At 39.3% G+C, this 26862-nt stretch overlaps 2 protein-coding genes across 2 annotated transcripts; one reads left to right on the forward strand and one right to left on the reverse strand.

Moving 5' to 3' along the window:
* Positions 1-2960: 2960 nt before the first annotated feature.
* LOC139722304 (dynein axonemal assembly factor 4-like) lies at positions 2961-15992 on the reverse strand. Its single transcript, XM_071633613.1, has 10 exons — positions 15870-15992; positions 13780-13924; positions 13062-13195; positions 11787-11919; positions 10833-11014; positions 9367-9467; positions 8546-8626; positions 8090-8162; positions 3884-3989; positions 2961-3061 (listed from the first exon to the last, which is right to left on the reverse strand). The coding sequence occupies exons 1-10, from the start codon at positions 15990-15992 to the stop codon at positions 2961-2963; spliced, it is 1179 nt and encodes a 392-aa protein (XP_071489714.1).
* Positions 15993-19038: 3046 nt separating this feature from the next.
* On the forward strand, positions 19039-26057 carry LOC139722352 (FAST kinase domain-containing protein 5, mitochondrial-like). The gene is made up of 5 exons (XM_071633659.1): positions 19039-20446; positions 20965-21059; positions 23411-23573; positions 24745-24938; positions 25821-26057. The coding sequence occupies exons 1-5, from the start codon at positions 19039-19041 to the stop codon at positions 25905-25907; spliced, it is 1947 nt and encodes a 648-aa protein (XP_071489760.1). The 3' UTR covers positions 25908-26057.
* The last annotated feature ends 805 nt before the right edge of the window (positions 26058-26862 follow it).

The raw sequence follows: 26862 nt of genomic DNA on the forward strand, positions 1-26862 counted from the left end.
AAACTCTTGAGCAAACAACATAACAGTTTAAAAAATATTCATTTTTTTTTTGTTGCCTCTCAAAAACCAATGCAATAAATGAGAGAAGGTGATGGAAGATACTTGTTTGGTTTGTTTTTGGAACTATAACACAAATTATCAGTACTTTTGAAGAGAAAAATAGAAGGAAAGACCAATTGTCCATTATCGAATCAAATTAAATAATCACACTGGAGGTAGGTTTTGGTGAATCACTGGTGTACATTATACCTGCTCATCTTTCCTCTAGCAATGAAAATGTAAATACATATATCTGATTTGTGATGTCAATCTAGTTGCTCTAATAGAATGTCATGTACTGCATAGAACAAAAAGCTTCACCATACTGTACAGCAACCTCATCTGGCTACAAGCATGCATGTGTTACTTTGAGCTCAATTTCTCCTTACTCGCTTGACCAGTAATTTCCATTGCTTCACAATATATTTCTCACGACCACCTGAAACTTATCACAATGCTTGAATAAGCCTTTAAATGGCTCCAGTCTACATGTAAATCATGTCTACTGAGGTTGGCCCCATTAGTTATAAGTGTTTCCTATGTTCTTCACATTCCCATCCCATCCCCTTCCCAACATACACCTGTATGCTGAGCCATAGGCTATGCATAATTTCACACTCTATGATGACACGTGCACGTAAGTCACACTTTATGTCCAAGGGCGTCCAGGCAAGGTAAAACATCAGCACTAGAGTAACACCCTTCTTGAACAGCTTAAACAGAAGCTTTGCACATTTGAATATGGACCACTGCTTGCATTTGTCAAATACAGGAGCCTGATAAAATGTGGTAGCTTCTGTATATTGCTAAGAGTTTTATCATAAACCAGACATCATTGCTAGATTGTATTGACCATAAAAGAACACTGATGGTTCAGATGTAATAAAAAACAAAAATCATTTTTGTTTCTTTTCCTTCATTTTTGTTAGTATGTGATGCACGGTTTAAATGTCACGCCAGAAATTTCAGCTATCTGCATACTCCAAATTCAGCATTCCTCAAGTACCATAAAGAAGGTAATGTAACTGTGGACAAATGAGTACCTGGTAATCATGTAATTCATGATATTTGTCAAGCTGGATAAGGGCTGAAAATACCTGGTTAGAATGAGTATATTGTCATAGCTATTTACTAAAAGAATTCTAAGGACAAAGTATGATTCATTTTCATGCAATATAAGGGATGTACATAGTAGAGTACTTATGTATCAATATTAATAACAGAGTCTTAATTTTCACTGTGAGCAAGTGAAATAACATTGAGGGGAATATCTTCAAAATGTGTTGTTGTCACTTTAACTCATTATCTTGCTAAGTACTTTAGAGTCATATCTCAAATCTGTAGTGCATCATCTGCCTTTAACATGTTTATTATGTTTGCTTCTTGGACATGCCATGTTTGCAATCTGTATATGCTAGCAAGACTCATGTGACGCTTAATGTGTATGTATTTGCTAGGAGTCGATGATGTATAAATATCATGCTATCAAGAGATAGAAATTATGTCAAATAAAGTATATTTAGTTCATTAAATCCTTCATGTGGCTTGTATTTGAATCATTTGACAGGTACACGCGTACATGTATTCCTCTGAAAATTATCCCGACTGTAATCTCCATCCCTTTCAACACTAGTCCAGATGCTGGACTGCTTTATCATATTTATAAGTTTGCAGCTATTGTGTCTGTGACTGGAATGAGCTGTCTATGTACAAGTCTCCTGCCATGCACACAGAACAAGAAATACTCTAAAAACCACTTCACATCATGTCATGCCCTTTGCTACTATGTAGTTCTTCCATTTCTGAAGAGTACTTTCTACCCTGTCACCATTAAACTGTTTCATAAATCAAATCACTACAATGATTCTGCATACATCTCCTCAACAAATAATCTTACAGGTTGTGCCTAGACCTTTGACATGTAGCATCACATGAATAACGGAGTTTCAATTGAATCTGAATTTTACTGATTTCATTAAAATACTGTTTCAATTACTGGAAAATTGCATAATTTGGCACTGACTCTGAATAGGTCTTCAGCAGATTTGCCACAAGTCACAGGAAATTGTTCCCTAAGTTTTTGAGTTTGACTAAATTTCATCAAATATCATCAACATCATAGAAATCATTTTGAAAAATCACAGAAATTAAGTGAGGAATGGCTTCTCTTGGTCACTGCCTTATACATCCCACAGCACTGGCTTGTTCAAACTGAGGAATTACCACTTAAAATCATCATCTGTATCTCAATATTTGCAATGTTATGAAATGGAATGATTAAAAAATGACATGTTACGATATTCATGCACAACTCTAACCCACCCTCCCCCCCCCCCAAAAAAAGAGAAAAATGATAGAACACACACACACACACACACACACATACTAAAAATAAATAAACTAACATACACTGTATTTTTATTAAATCTGAGCTTATATACATAAAACCTATTGATGCTGATACACGTAAAATAAATATAAGAAAATTCATATACACAGTAATATGTGCAAAGCCTAAAAAATGTGTACAATAAAACCTTTGAATACTCAGATCGGAGTTTCACAGCACACTGCATGAAATGCCTTGAACATGTAAACTGATCTGACACTTATCAGAGTGCATCATGTTCCATGGATACATACTATTTGAAGACATATATGCTTTCTTCACCTATGTTTCTACTTCTAGAGACATTCAGTCACTCCAAACAAAATTCAGCTGACACTTATAAACTAACTCTGCACTTTTCACGACAGGAGGGTCAAGACAAAATCAAATATAAAGATTAAAAAAGCACACACACACACACACACAAACACATACTAAAAAGCAAATTTGCATGAAGATAAATAAAAGAGAAGATACTGCCCGCAGTAGACTTCAGAGTAGAGGTGTTGGAGGTCAGAGGTCAAATGTCATGTCATGAGGTGCCTTGGATGACCTTACGAATCCTCTCAGAGTCCTGCCTTATCTGCTCATTTTTTGGGTCAATCTTCAGTGCTGCCTCATAGTCTTGAAGACCTGGGTACAATGCCAAATAATGAAATATGAACTGACAAGACAATTCTACTTTCAGCGCAGCATTATCAGGGTCTAGGGCAATTACCCCGGAACCTTCCCCTGGCCCTAATCCTAATCCTGTACCTAATCCTGTACCTAATCCTAACCCTAACCCAAACTCCTAACCCTAAACCTAACCCTAACCCTAATCTTTACTCTAACCTTACCACTAACCAGTATTTAGCCGGGAGGTAATTGCCCTCTCGGGGTAATTGCCCGGATACGCATTATCGATATGTAGCACACACTGTAAATGAATTCCTAAAGGAATTATGACAGCAAGAATACCAAGCTGTGTGCGACAAATACAATGTGAACACATTCCTTACTTTTAGATCTAGTTTGCCACTTGACAAATCTAAAAATCTTATTATATGTGCCTGAAGTAAGAACAAAAAAATTAGATAAATTTTCAACAGAATGTGATGGGCTATTATGCATTTGATCATGTAAGATTACCGTCAAAATGAATAGAAATCTCTCACAAGGTTTGCTCAGTCAATAAAAAAAAACAAGATTCAAACATAGTTTGATTTCAAACGAATTATGTGCAATTTGAACATTCCACTGGATATTCTCAGAGAAAAAGAACACATCTTCTACTGAGCAATCAAACATGCAACATGTTTGTTTATGTCAACAGCTAACCCACATACTAATATAACAGATGCCTCCATGGTTTAGATCACACCTGACATCATTTCATTTTTATACAGCATGCAATTGCAAGAGACAGCAAGGTTATAACACACAAGCACACAGAGACAAGCTGGTGTGATGTACCTTCTGCATACAGCTCCAGTTCACAGAATGCTGTTCCCCTCCTTGTGTGAGCCTTGAGACGAGATGAAGCGTTGGCTTGGACAGGTGGAGTCAGGAGCTCAATGGCCTGAAAAAGGGTGCATGAATATGGCTTCAGTTTGTTTGTTGGTCTGTTTTATTTCAATGTGGTTAAAGACCTAATAAAATGATTTAGGCATTTTTTTCTCAATGATGTAATAATATTAAATGTTAAATTCTAAGTAATTCTATGGTTGTGCGGGTTTTTTTACTGTTCTGAATTTTGTTCTATATTTGTTAACATAATGGATGCAATTTCCTCGGTTTTGGAAAACTTGCTATACTTTCACCGCATGCGGCGCACTATCACTTCTAAATTGTGATGACGTCTAAGAACGGAGTCGTTCACGACCAGTCTAGCCGTAGCCAGCGAGCTGGCAAGGCTATGCTAGCGCAGCGCAGCGACAGCCGGCCGGCGACTGCACTGGCTAGCGCTGGCGGGGGAGCGAGCTAGCGAGCGCATAGCAGGTGCTGCGCTGCACTATTGTCATTGGCTAAGCCTTTAGACAAAAGAATATTTAATGAACTGTATCGGATTTGATACTGCCAGTAATACAGATTACAACTGTGGTACGCTTGGATATCCATTATTTTCGGCAAACTCGTGAAATAGGCCCCACCACTGCGTGTCTATACTAATAGTAATACTACGGCGACTCGCCTGTTTCAGCCCCACCGTGTGGCGTTCATCTCGGTAGGTAAGCACGGCGGTGGGGCTGCCTTCCACAGTGAATACTCGTGAATGCGGCGAAAATGACTTCATAATATGGCCCTCGACTAATTTAACGGCCAATTCAACCATAAATACAACCCTACCTAACCCTAAACCCAAGGAGGACCTACCCTTGCTTGCTATAAACGCACGGGTACGGTGCACGCGCACTTCGGTGGGGCCTATTTCACGATAGCCCCACCACCACTGCGTGTCTGTACTATACTACGGCGACTCGCCTGCTTATAGGCCTAGACCTACTCGTGAATCCAGCCCCACCGTGGCATTCATCGGTAGATAAGCACGGCGTTTGGGCTTCCTTCCACAGTATGATTTTTAGCATAAAACAAAAACTACTCGACCAAAATTGACGATAATTCTTGGTATCGTTTTTCTTAGAAAATGGCGCATCTAAATTACTGATAACAAATATTGCAGAAACTGACTAGACCTATGGGAAACTGGTTAGGCCTTTTCTTTTTTTTTGAGCCACGACCCACCCTGTAACAACATATCCCCCTAACCGTTAGACGTTAGAGTGTAGCCTCTGTACTACTACCAAAGATTCTGCTATTACTACTTACTAGTCTACTAGACCTAGTGCCGTAGTGGTAATAGTACTAGTAGACTACTACTACTAGTAGACTACTATAACTACTAGTAGACTGCTACTAGATCTACTACTAGGGCGCGTTCGAGCGCTCTCCTAAAGTGAACTGTACCGTACCGTACCGCGCTAGAGGAGCGTTCGAACGCTCCTAAAGTGTACCGTACCGTACTGTACCGAGCCAAAAGTGGATCACTTCCCGATGTGCTCCAAAAGCGTACCAAAGCGTACCATAAGTTCTTTGTAAAGCATGCGCGTATCGTGTGCATACGTCACAATGCAAAAACATCATTCTCTTTGTTCGGGGCAGCTGTAAGTAGGTCAAGCGCAAGGTGAATGACCTTCTCGCTACAAACAAGCGTGACCTTTTCTAAAAATAACTCGAGAGGTACGCTTTCTCCACAGAGCTTTCGAACGCTCCCAAACTGGCACAGTACGGTACGGTACGCTTTAGTTCAGTTCGCTTTGGTTCGCTTTAGAGCGCTCGAACGCACCCCTAGACTACTACTGGTAATTTAACTTGTAAGCGCCGGCCGACGGGCCAGGCCACGGCCGGGACGCTCCCGCTTGCTTGCTGCGGCCGAAGTAGCCGCTCACTTTGTGAGCGAGCTGGGCCTGTTCTTCTAATCTACTTACTAGACAAACAGTAACAACTTACAATGTCAATCATGTAGAATACAGTTTATCCTTTCTAAGGTTAAACTATATGGGGGCATACCAGACATACCACTCTGTATTTCCCAGGCGATCGTTTCAATGAGGTCTATTCTCGGGCTTGGTGCCATGTTCATACGCCCTTGCACTGGCAGCAGGGGAGATGCAGCTGGTTCATATCGGTAAGGTGCAGCCCCACGATAACGTTCTGGTTCATCGGCTGCCTCTCCCTCCCCATCTTCCCCTTCAACTTCATGTGCCTCCTCTTCTTCTCCGCTATCGTCAGAGCTGCAGTCTTCATCATCATCATCAATGTCGAAGTTTACCCATATAGGGGAAGACATTATGCTCGAGGTGCCAGGTATCTGTGCAAGCTAACTTAGTGATAATGTACGTGGTAATGCGTACATGTCGACAGTCAGTGGGTCGACCGGGAGCGCACATCCCGCGGGGCCCGGGCCTGGCCGGGCTAGCTATCGTGTACGCGCGTGTACCAAGCTAGTAATCTGAGTGCTTGTGCTGAGCGGCGTCTGCTAACTGAGCACAACTCCGTGCTTATACGTCATCAATCGGTTCAGGGGTGTTGGTCACGTGACTATCTTTTTCGCAAAAGCTGCAACGGGGTCCTCCAAAAATGTGTTATTTGGGGGAGTTTCTAGAAGCGATAAAAACCGGAACGACACTGACAACATATTTACATTGATAATCATGACATATATTTTACATTTCTTTTGCATACTAAAACATTTTGCCAGCATTTTATTAGGTCTTTAAACAAAAACCAAACAAACAAACAAACGAACAAACACTATCAGCCTCAGGGCTGTTTTTCATTGAGTCAGTATATGAGTTTACAGCATAAATAATAACAGCACAATATGATACAAAAGATAACATTCACAACACAAGAAACAGCATATGGGCAAAAAAAAAAACAACAAACAACTACAGCAGAGACTGATCAAGGGAGATTTAAAAAAACAAACAAAAAGCAAACAAACAAACAAACAATCATTTGCAATATCATAGTCTTTCTCTGCCAGGAAATTTGGACAGTATGTACAATGCAATGGGGTTTTCTGTGCCAATTGTCACACACAGCACACAAGGGCTGAGCACAGGTCTCAAGGTCTGATCTTAACTTTGAAAACTCCCAAGTACTGTATACGCCATATATTTAGCAAGTCAAAATTTTTGCGAATCAGGACTTCCCAACAATTTCGCGAGTGGTTAAATTCGTGATCACGGAGTACTGTACTGAATGGAGAAATGTATACGTGTACGTCACATTCATATTGGGATAAGAATCAATATTTTCGCATGTCTTTAATTTCGCGATTAGCATCCGACTCACAAAATTCGCGAAAATAAAAACCTTGCGAAATATTCGATGTATACAGTATGTTGTGCTCAATGCCCTGTCCCACATGTATCTCCCCAGCCACTGGAATCAACCCAAATCTCGGAGTGTATTCACTCCACCCCCCTGGGGACTACTCTGACCAGGCTGAAACTTAATGGTGCACACATTCTACATCAAACCAAATCAGTTTCAACTCAATACCAGGCTCTAAATTATATACTTGTCTTACTGTTTGGATGTATTTTCTCTTTCAAACAATGCACAAAGTACAGTATATGAAAAACTATAATATGAATATACAAATGTAATGGACATTGGTAATGAAGATTTATGTGTATGCGGATAAAGTGCCTTGCTCAGGGCTGTAAGTGCTGTGGCAGGTTTTGAACCTTTAACCTTATCCTTAAATGCATAGAATACGATTGTCTTAATCATGTCACCTCCATGTTTGATGCCATGGCATTTCTTTGGTACGACACAGCTTTGTAATATGTGTGTAACCTTGCAATACATTCACAATGTAAATACACATTTGTTCATTCCAGTGGCAATGACGGAAAGGCTTAGATTCAGTACTTGAATGATCACATCAGCAAAGAGTGTCATTTGACTTTTATGAATTTTGGTTTGGACAAGAATGAAATCTCACGAGCTTGATATAATTGAAACATGGTCAAGGATCTGTTGTACCTAACTTTAAATAGATAGAAAGTTTCCAAAATTGAATATCAACTTTGTATTCACAATTCCACTGTTGCTGCTTGATCAAACCATATAATGTGCATTGCATGAAATGCCCAGGATTTGCCCTACCTTGGAGCAGTCTTCGACACACTTGATAAAGTTGCGTAGTTTCAGATGGCAAGCAGCTCGGTTTGAGTAGAAACTGATATAGAAGCATGTTAAGGGTCAACATATACACTGCACTTTTGGTGTCCCTGTGAAGTGCTGCACTGGCTACATAATAACACATTCATATAAAAAATAACAAAAGAAACCTATAAAATGATAGATATATTGTGAGAACAGTGGTGATTTCAAAACCTAGATTTCAATGAAATTGAAGTTGGAAGAAAGCAATTACACTGAGCAATAAGTTTGCTGTCTGTGGAATTACAAAGCATGATTATCAAGATCGTACATACTGAAAGAATGTGGGGCTGAAGTCCCACTTTTGTTAAGCTAATAAAAGTGTGTCTTGAGAACAGCTAGCTATTTTATTCAAGGGTCATCACACAAATATTTATCATCATTGCAAAGAAAGGATACGCTGGCACTTTTCCATTTAGTCTGATGGCTGTGTTGTAGGCATTGACCGCAGCAAGAAAATTCCCTCCTTTGAAGAAAGAACTAAATGATGACAAAACAGGAAATACAAATTTATGATATCAGATTAGCTCCTGATGCATAAAAGCAAATTGCTGTGAAGTTATCATGTACCTAATGTCATGGGTTACACTTTGCCTGTAGCTACTGTGAGTGGCTACAGAACTATTACCAGTGTATAACAATGAACTATTACAGATCAGAATGGTCACACATCGTGAGAGTGTTTGTGGTAGAGCAAGTTGTGTTTGTGGTTGCGGAGGAGGTAGTTGAAGCCACAGTTGTGATAGTGGAGGTTGTGTTTGTGGTATTGGTGGTAGGGGGACTGATGGGCGGTAGGAAAGTAAAAAGAGTGTTAGCTGTGGTAGTTATGGTTGCAGCAGTGTGGGTGAAAGTGATGGTGCAGGCTTTTGTTGTGGTATAGTGGTCTCTATAGGTAAGTACTGACAATAGTATCTCTAATGGTTGTAATAAGGATGTGGTTGAAAAGGAGAATATAATAAGCAAAAAAGGGTAGCAATAATAGTTGTATTTCTTTCTCACTGTACTTTTCTTCAGTTCATGTATTACCTGGTATTCAATGAAAGCAAATAACACCAAGATTTGATAACAGATACCATGTAATGGATTGCCAAAATAAAAATAAACACAACAATATAGACACACACGCACATCGAACGTATGGTATATGCATGTATCTCTTCATATATAACTATTGCATGCTGTCTGTGTTACAATGTATGTCTGTCTGATAGTATACTCACTCTCCCTTGTCTTTCAGCCAGAATGGATTCTTCTCTTCAGCAGTCAGATCATCGTCATCAATCTCTGGGATTTTCCTTGCTTCTGCCTGCTTCTTGAGCCACTGCAAGGTAGAGCAAGGAACCACGATGACAAAAATCTTACTACAGTGCACTCCCGTTACAACGAACACGGTTATAACGAAATTTTGTTATAACGAAGTACATGTTCTGGTCCCAAAATTATCACCATTAAAGTCTATGGAACAAAATTCGCTTATAACAAACACGGTTATAGCGAAATTTCCGTTATAACGAAGTCTTTTCCGAGCGCCACAGACAAAGAAAAACAAAAGAAATGTGCTCCGTTATAACGAAATGCGAATTGCTTTCGAAAATACGTAGCGGAACAAGCATTTATAGCGTCTCTGCATAGGTGAATGCTTCACACCACCGTGTGTTCGCTCCTTGTGTCACGCACAGTTTCTGAGGGCAACTTGCGTTTATTATTGTAATACATTTATCCCATCACATTTCACATAGCTTTCCAGTGTATGATGAGTATTCAGCAAACATAATATGATATATTACATGGTTCCTTGTTTTCGTTATATATTGTATTTGTTCGGTTATAACGAAATTTCGTTATAACGAAAGAAAACTGCCGGTCCCGATCATTTCGTTATAACGGGAGTGCACTGTATCCTCTTTTGGGTTCAGTGTTTTTGTGCCATACAGACACATACTTTTTCACATATACCGTACACCCACACTGGCACACACAACCTTTTACAGGAGACCTCCGCATGATTTTCAGACTTTTATATTTGAACTGTAAGTTGATTGTACTGAATACAGAGTTTCCAAATTTATAGTGATTGGAATGAGGAATAAAAGAATGTTTTCAAAATGTATAACAAATTGCAATGAACAAGGATGATGACAGAGCAGCTTCACCATAGGATTGCATGAATGGGGGCTCCCGGAAGCAGAACAAGAGAAGAAGGCATGCATGGATTCTACACAGGTGTTGTAATGGAATTAAACAGCTGCATTTCTGAAATACGTGAGCCTTCTATGTCATCAACATTTGTTTAAGGTTTTTTCACAGAGTATTGGTTTCTCTGCTGAGGACCACAATAAATCCACAAATCTATACATGTGGCTGTTGATTTATGTACTACATGATGTGAAAATATGAAAATTGTCTGGAATGCTCCTTTAACTCCATAAATAAAAAGATCTGTACAGATTTTCTCACACAATCCCATCTCCTTCTCATCATGTGAAATGACATAAAAAATATAACAGCAAATCATTCATATCAGGATGTTTATCTAATAACAACTTAGTTCTCAAGTCATCAAAGCTGATGGACTTGTGCTGCTACACCATAGAGGGCAGCACACAGATATCACATGGAATATGGACTGACATACAGTGCATTGCAGTTCTATTTTATCAGAGAAATGAGTATTTTGTGTACCAACCTCCTCTTCCTCTTGCACCCTTGACTCCCGAAGAGGGGTTGGAAAGACCCTGGGAGTGAAGGTAACTGAGATGTTCTGTCTGGACCGTGGTGGTGGAAGCTTGTCAATGAGAGATTTCTCGTCCCGAACCTCCTCCTCATCATCATCATCATCCTCTCCTTCATCATCACCATCATCATGTCCTATTATGACCAGGATAACGGAGTAAGCAAAGAAACAAAGATGATAGATAGAGAAAAGTATAACACACAGAATTGCAAATTAATACTTCATAACCATGAAAAGCACTTGTCTTGACATGATAAACTGCAAAAATAAAAAATTAAAAAAAACATAAAGATGCACTAAAGTTAACCTGTTCTTCCCGTAATTCTCTGAGAACCTTCGATGTCAACAAATGAAATTCTTTTGGCTGGTCGACAAAGAATAAATAGGTTGGTAATCCACCTGCGTGAAAGCAGTCAAGTGGTACATGCAGCCTCTTTCCAAGGTCAACTGCATGTGCCATAGAACAATGCAAATTATCAATAGGACATAGTAGAGTGTGCGCTGGGCTCTTTTGTTACATACTATATAAGGGCACAAAAATGTTGTTCGTGAAAGTCAAAATCTAGTGAGCTCAGCCTTGATGGCTACATACAATTTTGCATCTTCATACAAGTTTTTTGGGAAAACAAGTGCACTAACACATTGGAAAAGGTAATTTAGACAAAAACATACACAGTTTTGATACAGACAAAGAATACATGTCAATAGAAGAGACTTATCTTTGATCAACGTAATGATGTATTTTTGGTCATCCTAACACAGGTGAACACAAATTTAGGCCACAAATGTAGACACTCTTGTTTACCTTTTGGGAACGTGGTATACCAGATTTTCATAAGGAATGGGTTAATATGAGTGACTCAAGCAGTCACACTATATCTGTCCTAACCTAAATGTAAAACTTACGGAATGCTGGATTCGGGTCATCTCCAGGAGGCTCCTCCTGAGTCTGTTTCTTCCATTCTTCCAGCTCCATGGTAACACGTTGGATCTCTGCCTCCTTGATCTCCCGGATCTTCTCTTTCTCCTCATTCTCCAGCTACGTGTACATAACAGAGAAGAAATTAAAAGCAATAGCAGTGTTTTGAATGCTATACACACATCAAGCACAAGAAAATGGCAGGATTACTAATGGTGCACTTTTCTTGACACCTATAGCAGCTACCTGCCTATAGCTGCCATTTCCCTCTATGGCCACTCCAAATTACCCTGGAGAAAAACTGCACTGAAGGCACTGTTCATAGTGGCAATTAACCCCCCCCCCTCGACGTTTCGCGCTATAATTCTGTAATGCGAGAAGGCCTCGTCGCGAGGCTTCATGACTTTGTTTGTTCAAGTCTCACGCAACTTTTGAGACCAAATTTGCGACGTCCGCGCATACTTTTGCGAAGCCACGCCCATTTTTGTAACGGAATGTCGCCCCAAAACGGGCACAATTTTGTGATTTCGTGTACATTTCCTATGGAAAACAGTGCTCTGTCATGAAAGTCATAAAAACCTGATTATTCTTACAATTAATCACTTTCATTGATTAGTTTTGTGCTAATTATGGTAGAAAAGTGGTCAGTGACAATTTCCAATGAAAAAAAAAGAAAAAACAAAAGTTGAAAAACAAAGAAATACGTAAGAAATTCTGAAAACAATAAAATACATAAGAATTGAAATGAATTTTGGAAGTTTTTGTGATGTACAATTGTTGAATATGCTAAAACAGATTTACAGATCAAAAATTAAGACTCTCAATGCTTTTAATTAGGCTAGAATATGATCGTGAGCTTAATTTGCATAATTAATTAATTAAAATTAGAAATTGATTGTTTCAAAAAATCTTATGACACAATCTTGTAGATTATGACGCTGGTCCCACGCATGCAAAATTTCATCGCGATCGCACCACCGATGGCAGAGATCTCGGGGGGGGGGGGGGGGGGGGGGGGGGGCGGAATCCATCCCCCCCTGGTCTGAGCATAGCCAAAAAAGCCCGGCCCCTTTAGGGTTAATGAACATGAGACATACATGTGATGTTTTATGACAGATATGTGTTGGTGATGAATCCAAATAAGATATCAACCTACATGTATCTACATTGGCCACCTACTTTGCTTCACCTTAGTGGTCACTGCACACAGGTTTGGTTGTAGTAGGACAATCATGATTTACAAATACTGGTACACCTCTTACCCTTATCTGCTCATTCAGAGCAAATTTCTCCTTCTCTCTCTTCTCTCTTTTCTTCTCCTCCCTTTGCTCTTCTGCTTTTTTGTGGGCAGCAGTAACAGCAACCTGTCTCTTCTCTTTCAACTTTTCTTTGTCACCTGGAAAAAAAAAGGACTAAGAATGTCCATATTTGAGATACATAAAGGAAATCCTATCATTCTATTCCAGTGAAACTTGACAACTTCCAGCTGGCAATGAGAACCTGTACAATGTCAAAGACACCAATGACAACATCTTGATTATATTATCTGACAAAGCTGGATCTCATTCTGATGGAAATTACATTAAACAACATTATCAAGAGGAGGGTTGTGATAACAGGGCTACCACTGCTGCAGTTATGGTGATGCTAGAAAATTTCTAACGTTGCTTTGAGAACTTTAGAAGGGCTTCAAAAAGTAGGCAAACATAACATGAGAATGGGCAGCTGGTTGATTTACTCAGCAAAGTTTTCCAGAAATTGTGAGGGTCTGCCTGGTGGTACTATTTCCAAATATCTGGAAATGCTAGAACATATTCTACAAACATTTACTGGCACATACATGTAGACAGATGATTTGGAAAAAATTTTATTTCTTATTTTAGTACTTTGCTTGCATGAAGTTGCAAGCATCTAGGCTGAAAACACCACGGAATTGCATGAGGGAATCCTATGACAGCATTAATACTTCATCAGCTTCACCTGTTGATGAAAGTTGCCCCCATGTCCCTGGCTCCTTCTTAGTTAGCTTAAAGGTGATGACACTGTCTCCAAGCTGAGCCACACTCCTCCCATCATCAACATCACCGAAGAGAAACACCTCAAAGATGTATGGAGGGCTGTTGACCTATAAATCAGTAAATTGAGTATAAGAAAGGTAACTATGCTGATGAGTTCTGTGTCTTCAATAGGTTTGGCCTGTTTATACAAACTAATAATGTCACAATGTGTACTGCAACAAATGGTATACATAGAATATGGCACTTGCAAAATAACTTTCAAATACATGTAATTCACTTTTTTCTAAATTTGAAAATATGCTGAAGTGACAGGATTACAATTGCTTTTGCAAATGTTATGTGAAATGCAAATTATGTATTTGTCTGTAATGTAGAATATGTAAAGATATTGTGGTTTATTAAAGATGAGCTTAATAGGCATTGATAACAATTCATTATGAATGTCCAAGGTAATAGTCCCCTTTAGTACAGATTACATGTAGAATCTAAGTCTTGATTTTTGCCACTGTCACACTGAGATGTTTAAAATTTGCAATTAGAAGATTGATAATCTACATCTATTTGTTACCCCTTCAAAACACACAAACAAAAATACAAACACATGCATACGTGATACTCATGACATATGACCTTTGAACAATATTTTTAGTCCAGAAGTATCATTTGTTATCGCATTAAACAATAATAGAAATGCATGAACTGATGAAATGAATGATTGAATGGCCCTCTGCTCTCACATGTGATGATGGTATAGTCAGGTATCCTATTACCGAACGGTATCCTATTACCGAACGCGTACTTTGTCAATGGAGCGCGTACAACAACTCGAATACGCCATTCATTGCACTACGCACTGTTATCTCTCAGGGGAAGCCAGTGCCGAAAATTGCTAAAACTGCAGCAAAAAAAAAACAAAACAAAACGTAATTTACCTCAAATTTACGTAATAATTGCTAAAATTTCGATGTTCGTTGTCCTGCGTTAATAAACATTGACCGAAAATACAATGTACAATTTTCCCCATACAGAGGGCGCACGTTCGGTAATACAATACGATTTGCATCGGTAAAAAGAGACAACTTTTGTGGAAGGGTCATTTGAAATACGGATTTTTTCTAGAAGTTGGCTTATTTTTTCAAGTATTTTCGTTACAGCTACAAAGTCATCAGCATTTCAATTATTTATCAGGATATTTTTGGCTGAATTATTGCACAATGTTGCCCGTTTGGAGCATAAAAAAAAAATCGTTCGGTAATAGGATACACCTCCATACTGTCATACAAACTGTAAGATGAGCTGAGGAGGGTATAAAGGGCTCTTTGGGGGAAATTCACCTTGAAAGAGAGTGTCATGTCACCCACATATTTCAAGAATTTCTGCTGTTGCTATTACAATATAGCCTCTTCACTTCTAGTGATACCAGACAGTACTGAAGGAAGTCTTACAAAGGTTAGAACACTTTTGTGGATGAAAACAAATGTCTGTAGCTTGTAATTCACTAACGATATCAAGAGAGCCCAGAGTCTTGAGATCAGACAGTTCACAACTTTTTTCTTCTAATGTGAACTAAATTTACTAGTGTTACAAATGTTCTACACTTTGTAAAACTCCTACTAACTTTGTTACTGTACTAACCTAGATCTACATTAAATTCACATTATCATGAATAAACATTGCGAGCAGGTTTTCAAACAATAATCATGACAATAATTGTCATGATTATTGTTTGCAAACCTGCTCGCAAACCTGCTCGCACCATGCACCAGTCTTAATAAACTTTATATTTACTACAATTTCATTCTAAGAAAATAACTGTAAATATTTAGCATTTGGATCAAAAGTTAAGTAAAAGTTTACTTCATTCCTTATTCTATCTAGCTTTCAACGGCGTCACTGATTTACAGTAACACAGAGAACATACCGGTACATCAGCACATGGTAGACTATCGATGAGTCGAGTCAGCATCATTATGATAAATTACACGATACATGACACATGTACCACATAACACCAATGGCAACATATGGACTGTACAAGAAAACTTAACTTGCCTTGATATAGTCATCGCTTGAAAATATATCTGCTTTCGAAGAACTGTTCCCTTTGATGGGGACAGTAATATGGACAGTTGTCTCTGTTTCTTCCCATGTATAGTCCTTGATTGCGATTGGCATTTTTAGCAAATTACGTCCGACGTCCAGCTGTAGAAAGTGAAGTAGCGCGTTAGGACGTTTGACGTTTGCGTGGTAACCGTATGATGATGCTCCGGCCGCCGACGCGTCGACCGTCGACCGTCCCTAGGCCCTACTATACGTGCTGGAGGGTCGACCGCGTGTATACTACACAAACTATATGGATGTGCAATGTGATATCCAGCCCATCCAGCTCTTTTTGACGCAATCGTCCGGGCCGCGCCGGCGGGCCGATCATCGCCACGCCGGTCAGCAGGGCAGCGGGAGCGCAGCTGACGACATGACAGAATCCGTGCTAACAGTGCAATCAAAGATCGTTGGTGCAATCAATGCACGACGAGGTGCATGGTGGTGCCCAGATAGCAAGAGCTGTTTTAATGTTTGGTAGGTGGTATTCATCCATACTTTTTTAATACTTGGGTGTAGAGACTGGAAGCAAAGCTTTTTGTCCCTCGTTACTGTTCTGTCCCGTCCGGTTCTCCATCTCCATGTCCAGTGTCCTTTCATCCAGGGAAGACTAGTGCGTTGAATTAGTTTATGCCCGGTGTGGTGGCGGTGGTTCGTAGGGTAGCATCAAAATTCATGACTTCCTTTAGGTACAAGACATATACACTTCATATTGAGAAAGCAGACTGCCTCGGATTAGAATGAACATGTTGTTTGAGAAGTTTGAGATCATGCCCGTTGTGTCTTGTTGGTGAACTACTGGCCTGCACTGGCCAACTGGGAGAATTTTGAAGGAATTGCTCTGCTCTGTCAAAGCCTATTCAGGATTTTGAACATCTGTATCAGCAATGGACAACAAGTCAGCCCTCTGGCTCTGCTGCCTTCTGACTGTACCGGTACCTATCCATAAGCCAAAGTGGATACAGTGCACTCCCGTTACAACGAACACGGTTATAACGAAGTAAAACTTCTGGTCCCAAAATTATCGCCATTAAAGTCTATGGTACAAAATTTGCTTATAACGAACACGGTTATAGCGGAATTTTCGTTATAACGAAGTCTTTTCCGAGCACCACTGACAGAGAGAGAAAAAAAAAATGTGCTCCGTTATAACGAAATGCAGATCGCTTTCGAAACTACGTAGCGGAACAAGGCATTTCGATTTACACTCGACAGCGTCTCTGCATGGGCGAACGCGTCACATCACTGTGTGTTCGCTTGGTGTGTCGCGCACAGTTTCCAAGGGGAACTTGCGTTATAACTATTTGTTTTATTGTTCACATAGCTTTCCAGTGTTGACGAATAATCAACAAACAGAATATCATATATGCGTGGCTTCCTTGTTTTCGTTATGTATTGTATTTGTTCGATTATAATGAAATTTCATTATAACGAAAGAAAACTGCCGGTCCAGAGCATTTCGTTATAACAGGAGTGCACTGTACCAGAGACTCCAACTCTCCCGCTTTCGACGGAGATCTCCCGCCGAAAACCCATTTTTACAAAATCTCCTGTTCTCCCGCTTCAGATTTAATTTCTCCCGCTTGAAATGATTTCTTACTTTGTGTCATCGTATGTTGAAAATAAGCCTTAGATAGCATGAAATAATGTCTAGAACCCTAGAGCTGGACCCCGGCAACAAGGAACTTGGCGCTTTGAGCACATCAAGTTGGAGTCTCCCGTTTTCTAGGGGTTTCAGTTCAGGCGGGAGAATCTCCAGATCATCAGGTGCTTGGGGTTGGGAGTCTCTGGGATAATTAATGCTGCTCTCTACCTAAGTTTTTCTGGGTACATTGTATGTCCTCTGTTTCAAGTTCAGGAAAAAGTCTTCTTGCCCTTTCTGGACTTTTCTCTAGCGTGTCTTCATTCCTCTTCAGTGTTGGGCACCATACCGAGTAATGTTACTATTGTTAGCAGTACCGGTATTCTAAAAAATCTAATGTTCTTACAAATACAATTGTTTTGTAGCAGTAACGTTTATGTTAGTCGTACAATTCATTGTTTTGTAGAGAGAGAGAAAACCCATTTTCTGCAAAGTTAAAAGAGATCTTTTTATCATTCCTACTTTGATGTTGGCTCTCTTACTTAGCAGCATCTGCTGCATGTTTGCTGAAAGGCAAATCCAATATTGGGTCTTATTCCTCCTCATCATCAGGCAGCCATTCTTCCAAGGTTGAATGATTTTCATAAACTGGCTCCCTAAAACATCAGTATAGTGGATTTGATTTTTCTATTGCTCCTCACACTGACACTCAAGACAGTTGTAACGTTAGACCTAAATTTACTTCACAAGCCAAATTCAACTTCTACTAGTTATTTAATAGTACTGCCATAGTGACTAGTAAGTGGTATAAGTGGTCTAAATTTACTGCATGAGGACCCTTCGTATATTGCCTCTCTCCTGTGCCTTGATGGAAAGATCGGTCTGTATCTTGTCGTCAGGGATATGTTCCGCGGAGACTAGTCTATGTCGATCTTTGTCTGGCTTCACAGAATCCCCTCCTTATACAGAGGAGAGCTGTAGGCGTAAGCATAATAAAATTATAAAAACCTCCTCTTGACAGACAGATTTTTCTCTCTGTCCTGTGCCCTACCACATATATCATAACTCAGTTCTTGCTTTTTAGAGATTTCTAGCTTCCCTTGACCTTGACACCTCCCCCTCCCTGGTCCTGCAGTGCAGCCCCCCCCCCCCCCCCCCCCCCCCCCACTGAAAAAAAAAAACGTTCTGTGGCCCCTGAAGTATGTCATGTAGAATTAAAGTGTATTTAATGAAATATTGATATTGTTTAAAGGCTTGTTTTGTTTCATATGACAGGTGTGCTAGTGGATCCAGCTTTCAAGCGGAGAAAAAAGACTAACAATGCAGATTTCAAGATGTCAGCCATGCTGCCGTGTCCTGCTGCTGTCCGTGAAGCAGAGCTGTCTAGAGAAATATACAGCAGTCAGCTGTCTCTCATTGCCATTTGAGGCTAATTTGAGCACATTAATGAGACAACCTTTACCGTTCTACAACAGTAGAAATTCTTTCTACTCAGGGGTATCCTGTGCTAGTGACTTTTCATCTCGCTCAGGAAATAGAATGGTGCGTGAAAAAACAAAAACTCTGAGATTTAGTGCTCTGGAAGTCATCTATGGAGGAAAGGACAAAATACCAGATGAAATTGAGTGGGATAGGTCAGAGCGGCAGAGGGATACACTGCGTGAAGATTTGAGTGAAATGGAGGATGACTTCGAAAACAGTGAAGATGGAACAACAGTCTCAAATTCTGTAAGAGCATCGAAGGTGAAGCAGAGGGCTTTCTTGAAAGAGTCTGAAGATTATCAAAGAGGATCAGTGGCATGCATTAGTATTGATCAGGAGCAGTATACATTGGCTGATGATAGACATTTAGATCACTTTCTTGAAAAACTTGAAAGCAGTGAGGAAAGACAGGAACTTTGTCATGAGGAGATCATGAATGGTCTGCATCGCCTGCTACGACTACCAGCAGAGAAAAGGCAAGAAAGAGTTCAACTTGCTGCTGTTAATAATCTTGCTGATGTCCTTTGTATCTCTATGGCTGCCATGACAACCAAGGAGTTTGTAACATCTTTGCTTGTATTCCACTGGTATGACATACCTCTTACCCCTCATCAAAACACCATCGTTGAAAAGGAGTGTCTGCGTCGGATGCCATCATGGGACATCAACACCTTGTTTGTGGTGACAGACTGGTGGATCTGTAAGAGTGGAGTGACGTCGTGGGCTTTTCATGGTAAGATGATGGCAAGAGTACGGATATCTTGGACAAGACTTTCTCCTTGCCACACAGTCCAGGCATTCTACCTTTGTGGTCAGTTCAAAAGTCCAAACCAAGACGTAATGGAGAAACTTCTGCATCTTGCTGAACGCATTGTTGATAACCTGTCCCTAACTGAAGTTGCCACCATCTGTAATGGCATCATCAAGATGTCCGGTAGGCTGCCTCCAAGGAGCATCCTCCCTACTGCCATCGCATCATCTCTTTCCCTGAATCTTCAATTTGAAACAGACCTAGACCAGTACAATGTGGTAACAATCATGAGGTTTCTTGGCAGGTCCTATTACTTCGAGAAGAATCTCTACTACAAATTGGCCAGAAAGCTGGAACCTTGCATTGCAAATCTGGATCAGCTGGCACTTCCGCACATCGCTGCTGTGTTTGCCCGAGCACGACTCTTGCCAGAATCACTCTTTGCTGAAATCTTAAGGTGCTTCAACCACTCACGAGCAAGCCTGAAAGACTACTTCCTGACTATATGGGCGTTCTGCAGGCTGAATTTCCATTCCATGCAGTTTGAGAATTTCCTTGATGAAGCAATCACCAGGATTGAGAAGGAGGAGGCGTGGACGAGAGAAACAGCTTTCATGTTTGTGAAGACCCTTGTACCTCTCTCCTTCATTGGACGATATCCTCAAAAGCTGCTGGATCGTGCCTTCAGCCCTGCATACCTGCTCAACTATAAAGGTACAATTTAGCAACCTACATGTAATTATGCATATGTTCAAAAGGAAATGTCAGTCTAGTTCATTTGGGAGTATAGGGAGGTTGCATTGAGGTAAAGTAAAGGCATCATACAGTGTAGGAAAGGCAATTTGTTACATATATTGAGAATCTTCTTGTAAGGTGACCTCAAATAAAATAAGTGAAGAAGTGAGTGTCGTTTCCCCGACAAAAATTCACCAGTGGACGAGATGTTGAGGATTAGCTCACAATATTTATTCAAGTGGCCTTGCATTGTTGCATCTAGTCAGACCTAACCAGTCTGGCCTAATGGACAGACTTGAAATGATTAATGTTCAGCTTGTCATTGACTTTTGATTCGGTCTCTCAAAAATACCCTCTTGGGCACCTTCCTCTTGTTAACTAATAGCTAGCCCAATTTAGATTCGTCGTTACTTCAAGCTGTATTCTAACCATTAACGCTACACTTTTGAACAAACTCTGTGAAAAGAAAAATATATTCTTGTTGATTTGTCTGACAGGTCATGCTCCCTATGATGTTTATAAACATCTATCATGCCTAGATAGTTCTGTGTCATTGGAATGCCCAGAATACAGAGGCCATAGACTCCCAAAGGTAAGATTGTTCTGACTGGTATTTTGCACTGTACATTGAATGTGCTGCTGCAAACATTGCCACTAACTTTATTCATCTTTGCATAATGTATATTTGTCATAGAATTTAAACTGTATGCAAGGTGTTATTCGTTTTCAGGTCCTGAGTGATTTTTATGCCTCCGCCACGAAGTGGTGCCGGAGGCATTATGTTTTCGGGTTGTCCATCCGTCCGTCCTTCCGTCCGTCCGTAATGAATTTTGTGGACAAGGTAACTATCAAAACCTGTTGAGGTATCCTAATGAAACTTGGCATGTATGTGTATTAGGGGGTGAAGTTGTGCCTATCAACTCTTGGGTGCACATGCTCAAGGTCAAAGGTCAAAAGGTCAAGGTCAAATACATAAAATTTCACTATTTCCACCATATCTATTGAATGCCTGAAGATATTTTCTTGAAACTTAGTGTATACATGTATTATCCAATTGAGATTCTCTGGTGAAAGTTTGAGTCATGAGGTCAAAGGTCAAAGGTCAAAAGGTCAGGGTCAAATACATTAGATTTCACTATTTCCACCATATCTATTGAATGCCTGAAGATATTTTCTTGAAACTTAGTGTATACATGTATTACCCAATTAAGATTCTCTGGTGAAAGTTTGGGTCATGAGATCAAAGGTCAAAGGTCAAAAGGTCAAGTAAAAATATTAAAACTTCTTTTTTTCTCCATACCTTGGAAAATTGTTCAAGGTATCTTCATGGAACATAGTATATACATATACTGACTGGAAGTGATTACCAGTATCTAGAGAATGTAGGGTTCATGAGGTCAAAGGTCAGGGGTCAAAGGTCAAGTGCAACACTTCAAAATTTTACTATTTCCCTCATATTTATGCAATGCCAGCAGGGTTATTTTTTTTTACACTTGGTGTATGCATGTGTAACCTAATAGAAATTCTCTGGAAAGTTTTTTTTTTTCTTCTTTTTTCATCAAAGGTCAAAAGGTCAAAGATCAAGTGAAAGTGCTGAACTAACTTTTTCCTCCATATCTCGGAAGTGGCTCAAGTTATCTTGAAACTTCGTACATATTATGCATGTTCTACCTGAAAGTGATTATCTTATGAATTTTAGGGTAAAGGGCCAGATGAAAATGGTAACAATTTACTATTCAATTCAGAAATTGCACTTTTTCTCCACACCTGTACCTTGAAAATTACTCAATGCCTAAATGTATGAATGGGTCAAAGTCAAGTTAAAGTCCTTAAATCCCTAGATACATGCTCTCCTATTCATCCAATTAAACCTAGGTCAAGGAAGGTGAACATTCAACACATTTGTGACAAACTTGTCATTTCAATATTTTGCCAATTTTGTGAAAATGTAATCACACATTTCCACATGCACTATCTAGACCTATTGGGAAGATCATGCATTATGGCGGAGGCATACCAGTCGCCAAAGCGACATTTCTAGTTCTTGATTGGATTGGACAATTTTCATGTCTGAAAAGTGAAAGTCACTACATGTTTTATACGTTGTATTAAAGGTTTAAAGATTACTGCAAAATTTTTAGCAATTCCAGCATGATGCTGTCAAAAGACTGTGAAAAATATTTTCTCCATTTATCAGTTCATTTGAATGCAGTTCTGTGCAAAATGTGGCATACATAACTTCTTGGTCTAATATTTGGCAATAGTCATGAGATATTAGTTGAATAATACATTCTTTGACTGTAGTGTTAGATGTAGCATTACTAATTGTTTTGTTTTTCCATTTGTTTGCAGTCTTCTTGCTGTTACTAGGTACTGTATACGCTGTTATTTTCGCGTACAGATATTTTCGCGAATGAGGAGGTCACGCGCATTTTCGTGAGATGTTGTTTTTGCGAATTGACACAGAGGCCTACATATGCGCACTACTACCTCAGCGTATGGTGACATTTTTGTGTGTTGTTAAATTCGCGGTCCAACTGAGATTAGCGAAATTCACGAAAATTAAACCCTCACGAAAATAACAGCTTATACAGTAGTCATTTGTGCATGTGCCATACTTGTCATCTTGTCTTCATGTGCTTTAATTTTCTGACAGAGCTTGCCATATTTTCCTGGCTTTGTACATTTATGGAATTATTCATTTTATTGAATGGGTCATCCTGTTTTGATACTATTGAAATCAAAAAGAATGGATAAAACCAACTGCTTGGTAATTCATTTCAAAGAAAAGTTTGGTACATGTATTTGGCAGTGTCATGGTAATACATGTTTTGTGTAGACTGAACTGTACAAAGGTGAAATATGTTCACTCTCAGTGACTGTATTAATGAGATGTGAGACATTGTAACAATAATTAAAAAATGTACTGGTACATTTTTCTAGACTGATGCTGAGTATGCTAGTTTTGTACCACATGGATCTACCAAAGTCATCTCGAATCAGAACCAGGAGTACCGGGAGATCATCCAGCTACTGACTGAGTTATTAGGAGGGCATCAGTACCTACTGGTTCACCCTATCCTAGACCACATCAGGACACCTGTTGGTATGCATTAAACCCAACAAAACTGGACAGAGTGTCAGAATAATGTATTTTGTGTTAGAAGCAATGATTACTCTTATCAAAGATTGCTTGTCATTTGATTCATGCATATGAAATTTTCTTTCTTTCTTGAGTTTAATTTGCGAGTCTCACATTAAAAGAATTTAGAAGAAAATTGAAAAACAGAAAATTCATTAGACTGTAAATTGATAAAGGGGGGCATAAATATCTTTATGGACATTATGAACTTTGGGATTTCAGCTGATGATTATCCGAAGAGTAAGGAAATAGATGAGAAAAAATATTATACACACACCATTTGGGGTGAATCATTTCACTTAATTAGAAAAAGATAGTGAGTACAAGCCCAGGTCTAAGCCCCATAGTGATGCTGCTATTAAACTATGGGCAAAGGTAAAACAAGACAAAAGTTTGTCTTGGATAGGAAGCTTAAATACAGAAGGAATTAATGACACTTGGAAAATGTGTCAACAAAGTTCACATACAGTCTGACCTCTCCTATCTGGACATGTCGGGACTGGTGCTCATCCAGATAAGGGATTTGGCCAGGTATGGGAGACACAATATCTAATACACTCAGCTGCCTACCTAATGGTTTTTGTACGTGTACATGCATCATGTGAACATGTCACCTCCTCCTCAGCTGGTCTGTGTTCAGATTTCTCTGATAGTTTGCATTAACAATATCCTGTACTGTGCAATGATTTAATGAAAAGTTTTCTGCCCATGTTCTGGCGATGATTTGGGGGTGATGAATGTCTGAATGTAATTTAGATGAAATTTGATGTGAATGTATGTTGATTATGTTGGAAATAATATGTAATTCATGTGAGTTTGTGTAGGAATTTTGTTTGAGTTTGAAATCTCCCTGTTTCCCATAATTATTAGATTGAAGAAAAAAAAATCACGATGAGATCGCATCCGGATAATAGAGAGATCTGGATAAAGGGAGGCCAGATAGGAGAGATCAGACTGAACTAAGTAAATAGAATGGATATTTTCTTATTCGTTATGTTTGCGTATTCCAGAAATGTAATCACTTTCATTCTGATGTTTAGTTTTTCATTTTCCTTTCACTTGTCATAGCTTGCAGGGTTCTTCTGTTGAGGTTTACTTTGTGGTCGGGTATGTTTACATTTTCTCTTCATTTCAGACATTGAGATACGGCTTGACAGGGAAGGACAGCCAGTTGATATGCTAAGCAATGCTGCAACTGAGGAATCTGAGAGAAGATTGGCCGTGTTGGTAGGCAGGCCCACCCACTATAAGAGGGACACCAGGGAACTGTTTGGAGCTCATGTTATGAAGAGGAGGCAGCTGAAAATATCTGGCTATGAAATCATTGAGGTGAGGTGATAAATAGCCTTGCCTTTTCTTTCTTTTTTTTTGTATAGGCACATTTGTTGTTAGTTTTGCCAAGTTGCAGTCACACCAGCTCTTTGTCCATTAAAAGCCAATCACAGGGACACATTCTGTTGTGTAGGATACACCTTTGCCTTTATTAAAGTGTGGTTCTTAAGTTGAAATCACTGCTACATTCTGTAGTTGCATCAAATTTTGATATATACATTGATCTCTGTTTTTTGTGTTAGGGTGATGTACATTGTAGGCGGTGGGGTAGCTTTTGTTTCACAATGGAATACTGTGGTGTGATACCTTAATGATACCTTGAGCTTCGATAAGGCAAGAATATGTTTCTTATAGATATCCCCCATATTTGTGTATTTTGCACCTATGTACAATTACACTATACATGTAATATTATAATATTTGGCATACCCAAGGAGATACTACTGTCTGTGTAGTAGCTCCTTGGCATACCTACTGTCCCTTGTAGTGATTTAAATGGATGTAACAATTTTGCTGTAGTAATACAGTGCTCTCCCATCATATTGAACAGTTATAACGAAATTCCGGCCACAACGGAATAAAAATTCAGGTCGCAACATTATCCTCTCTGTTTTGTTATTGTTTAGTTATTCTGTTAAAGCGAAATACCGATATAACGAACGAAAACTGTTGGTCCTTAGAACTTTGTTATAATGGGAGTGCACTGTAACTGATACTTTTGAAGAGAAAATCAAGAAGACTGGTGATCTTTCTATGTAACAAATTTCCCACAGTGATTATGATGTGTGTTATGTATACATGTGATAATTGTGAAAAGGATATGTCTATAATTATGTAGAATACTAATTCCATAGTTACCTTTTTCTGCTTGTGTGACAGCTCCCTTTCTACGAGTGGTATCCCATGAGGAAAAAAAGCAGAGCAGACAGGATCAGCTACCTCACCAGCAAAATCTTTAACAGGTAGCACTGCACACTGGATTCCTTGGAAGGATGGTTTTCATATCAGTGGAACTTTGCAGCAACTCAACTACTGCTGTCAAATGGCAGGAAGAGACTAATTTGTGTTTATTTTATGTTGGAAGTCTGAGATCTTGGTGTGCCTTCATGCTACTTCGTGCCAATGTAATTGTTATCTAGAAAGCAAGGCAGTACTCTTCAACACACTTTCTCTGGTCTTGATGGGGAAAAAAAATTGTGCTTTCCCACAAGCAAGCTTCACAAGCATTTAAAAAAAAAAAATCTCGTGTAAACTATGATCACTTGAGTTTATACTGGATCAAGATTACTGATCAGAACATGTTAAAATGATACTCGGCAGAGTCTCCCTGTTCTATGTGCCCTGGATCAGATTACACACACCTCTGTCACCTTTTGCACATGATCATTTTCACCAGCCAAAATCTATTTCAGGGATATGACAAGGGATCAGTAGTATAATAAAAAAAAAAAAGTTAATCTTATTTGGTACAAATAAGATTGGGTTAGAGGTCAAGCTCACATGAATTATTACCAAGAATATCTGATGGTGTCTTGGTAAAATTCGATGGATGTCTGTATCTCCAAAAAGAGAGAAAACTGTTGGTCTTTTGGGGATAGAAAGTCATAGGCCAAGCTTTCGGGGATCAATTTATGCCAGCCTAAATCTACCATCACTGGCAATGATTTGTGAAATGTGATGAAATGTATGAAATTCAAACTTGGTACAAAGGTAGGACACAATTTTATCCTCTGTCTGCTTTGATGTTGACTCAGTGAAAGTCGGTGGTCAAAGTTGCACAGTTTACCATCATTTTTAAAATATGTGGTACATTTGTATTGAATGTAGTCAGAATTGGCATTATTATATGGGCCCACATCATGTAGAAGGGAGGAATAGATCTGTTTTAGGGTTTACTTTGGGATGTCATGGGGTGGTTTTG

This window comes from Diadema antillarum, unplaced genomic scaffold (genome assembly GCF_040938485.1).
Source record: "Diadema antillarum isolate AM-2024a unplaced genomic scaffold, OU_Dant_1.0 scf00000163, whole genome shotgun sequence".
NCBI lineage: Eukaryota > Metazoa > Echinodermata > Echinoidea > Diadematoida > Diadematidae > Diadema > Diadema antillarum.

What these genes read in the sequence shown, in the direction of transcription:
- LOC139722304 (XM_071633613.1), bottom strand. Translation starts at nt 15,992, where the DNA reads ATGCCAATCGCAATCAAGGACTATACATGGGAAGAAACAGAGACAACT. An exon ending in GGGGCAACTTTCATCAACAG is followed by an intron (nt 13,196 to 13,779) that starts GTGAAGCTGATG and finishes TTTTTTTTCCAG; the next exon opens with GTGACAAAGAAAAGTTGAAA. An exon ending in GTGTCGAAGACTGCTCCAAG is followed by an intron (nt 3,990 to 8,089) that starts GTAGGGCAAATC and finishes ACCCTTTTTCAG; the next exon opens with GCCATTGAGCTCCTGACTCC.
- LOC139722352 (XM_071633659.1), top strand. Translation starts at nt 19,039, where the DNA reads ATGGTGCGTGAAAAAACAAAAACTCTGAGATTTAGTGCTCTGGAAGTC. An exon ending in GAGGCCATAGACTCCCAAAG is followed by an intron (nt 21,060 to 23,410) that starts GTAAGATTGTTC and finishes ACATTTTTCTAG; the next exon opens with ACTGATGCTGAGTATGCTAG. An exon ending in CCACATCAGGACACCTGTTG is followed by an intron (nt 23,574 to 24,744) that starts GTATGCATTAAA and finishes TCTTCATTTCAG; the next exon opens with ACATTGAGATACGGCTTGAC.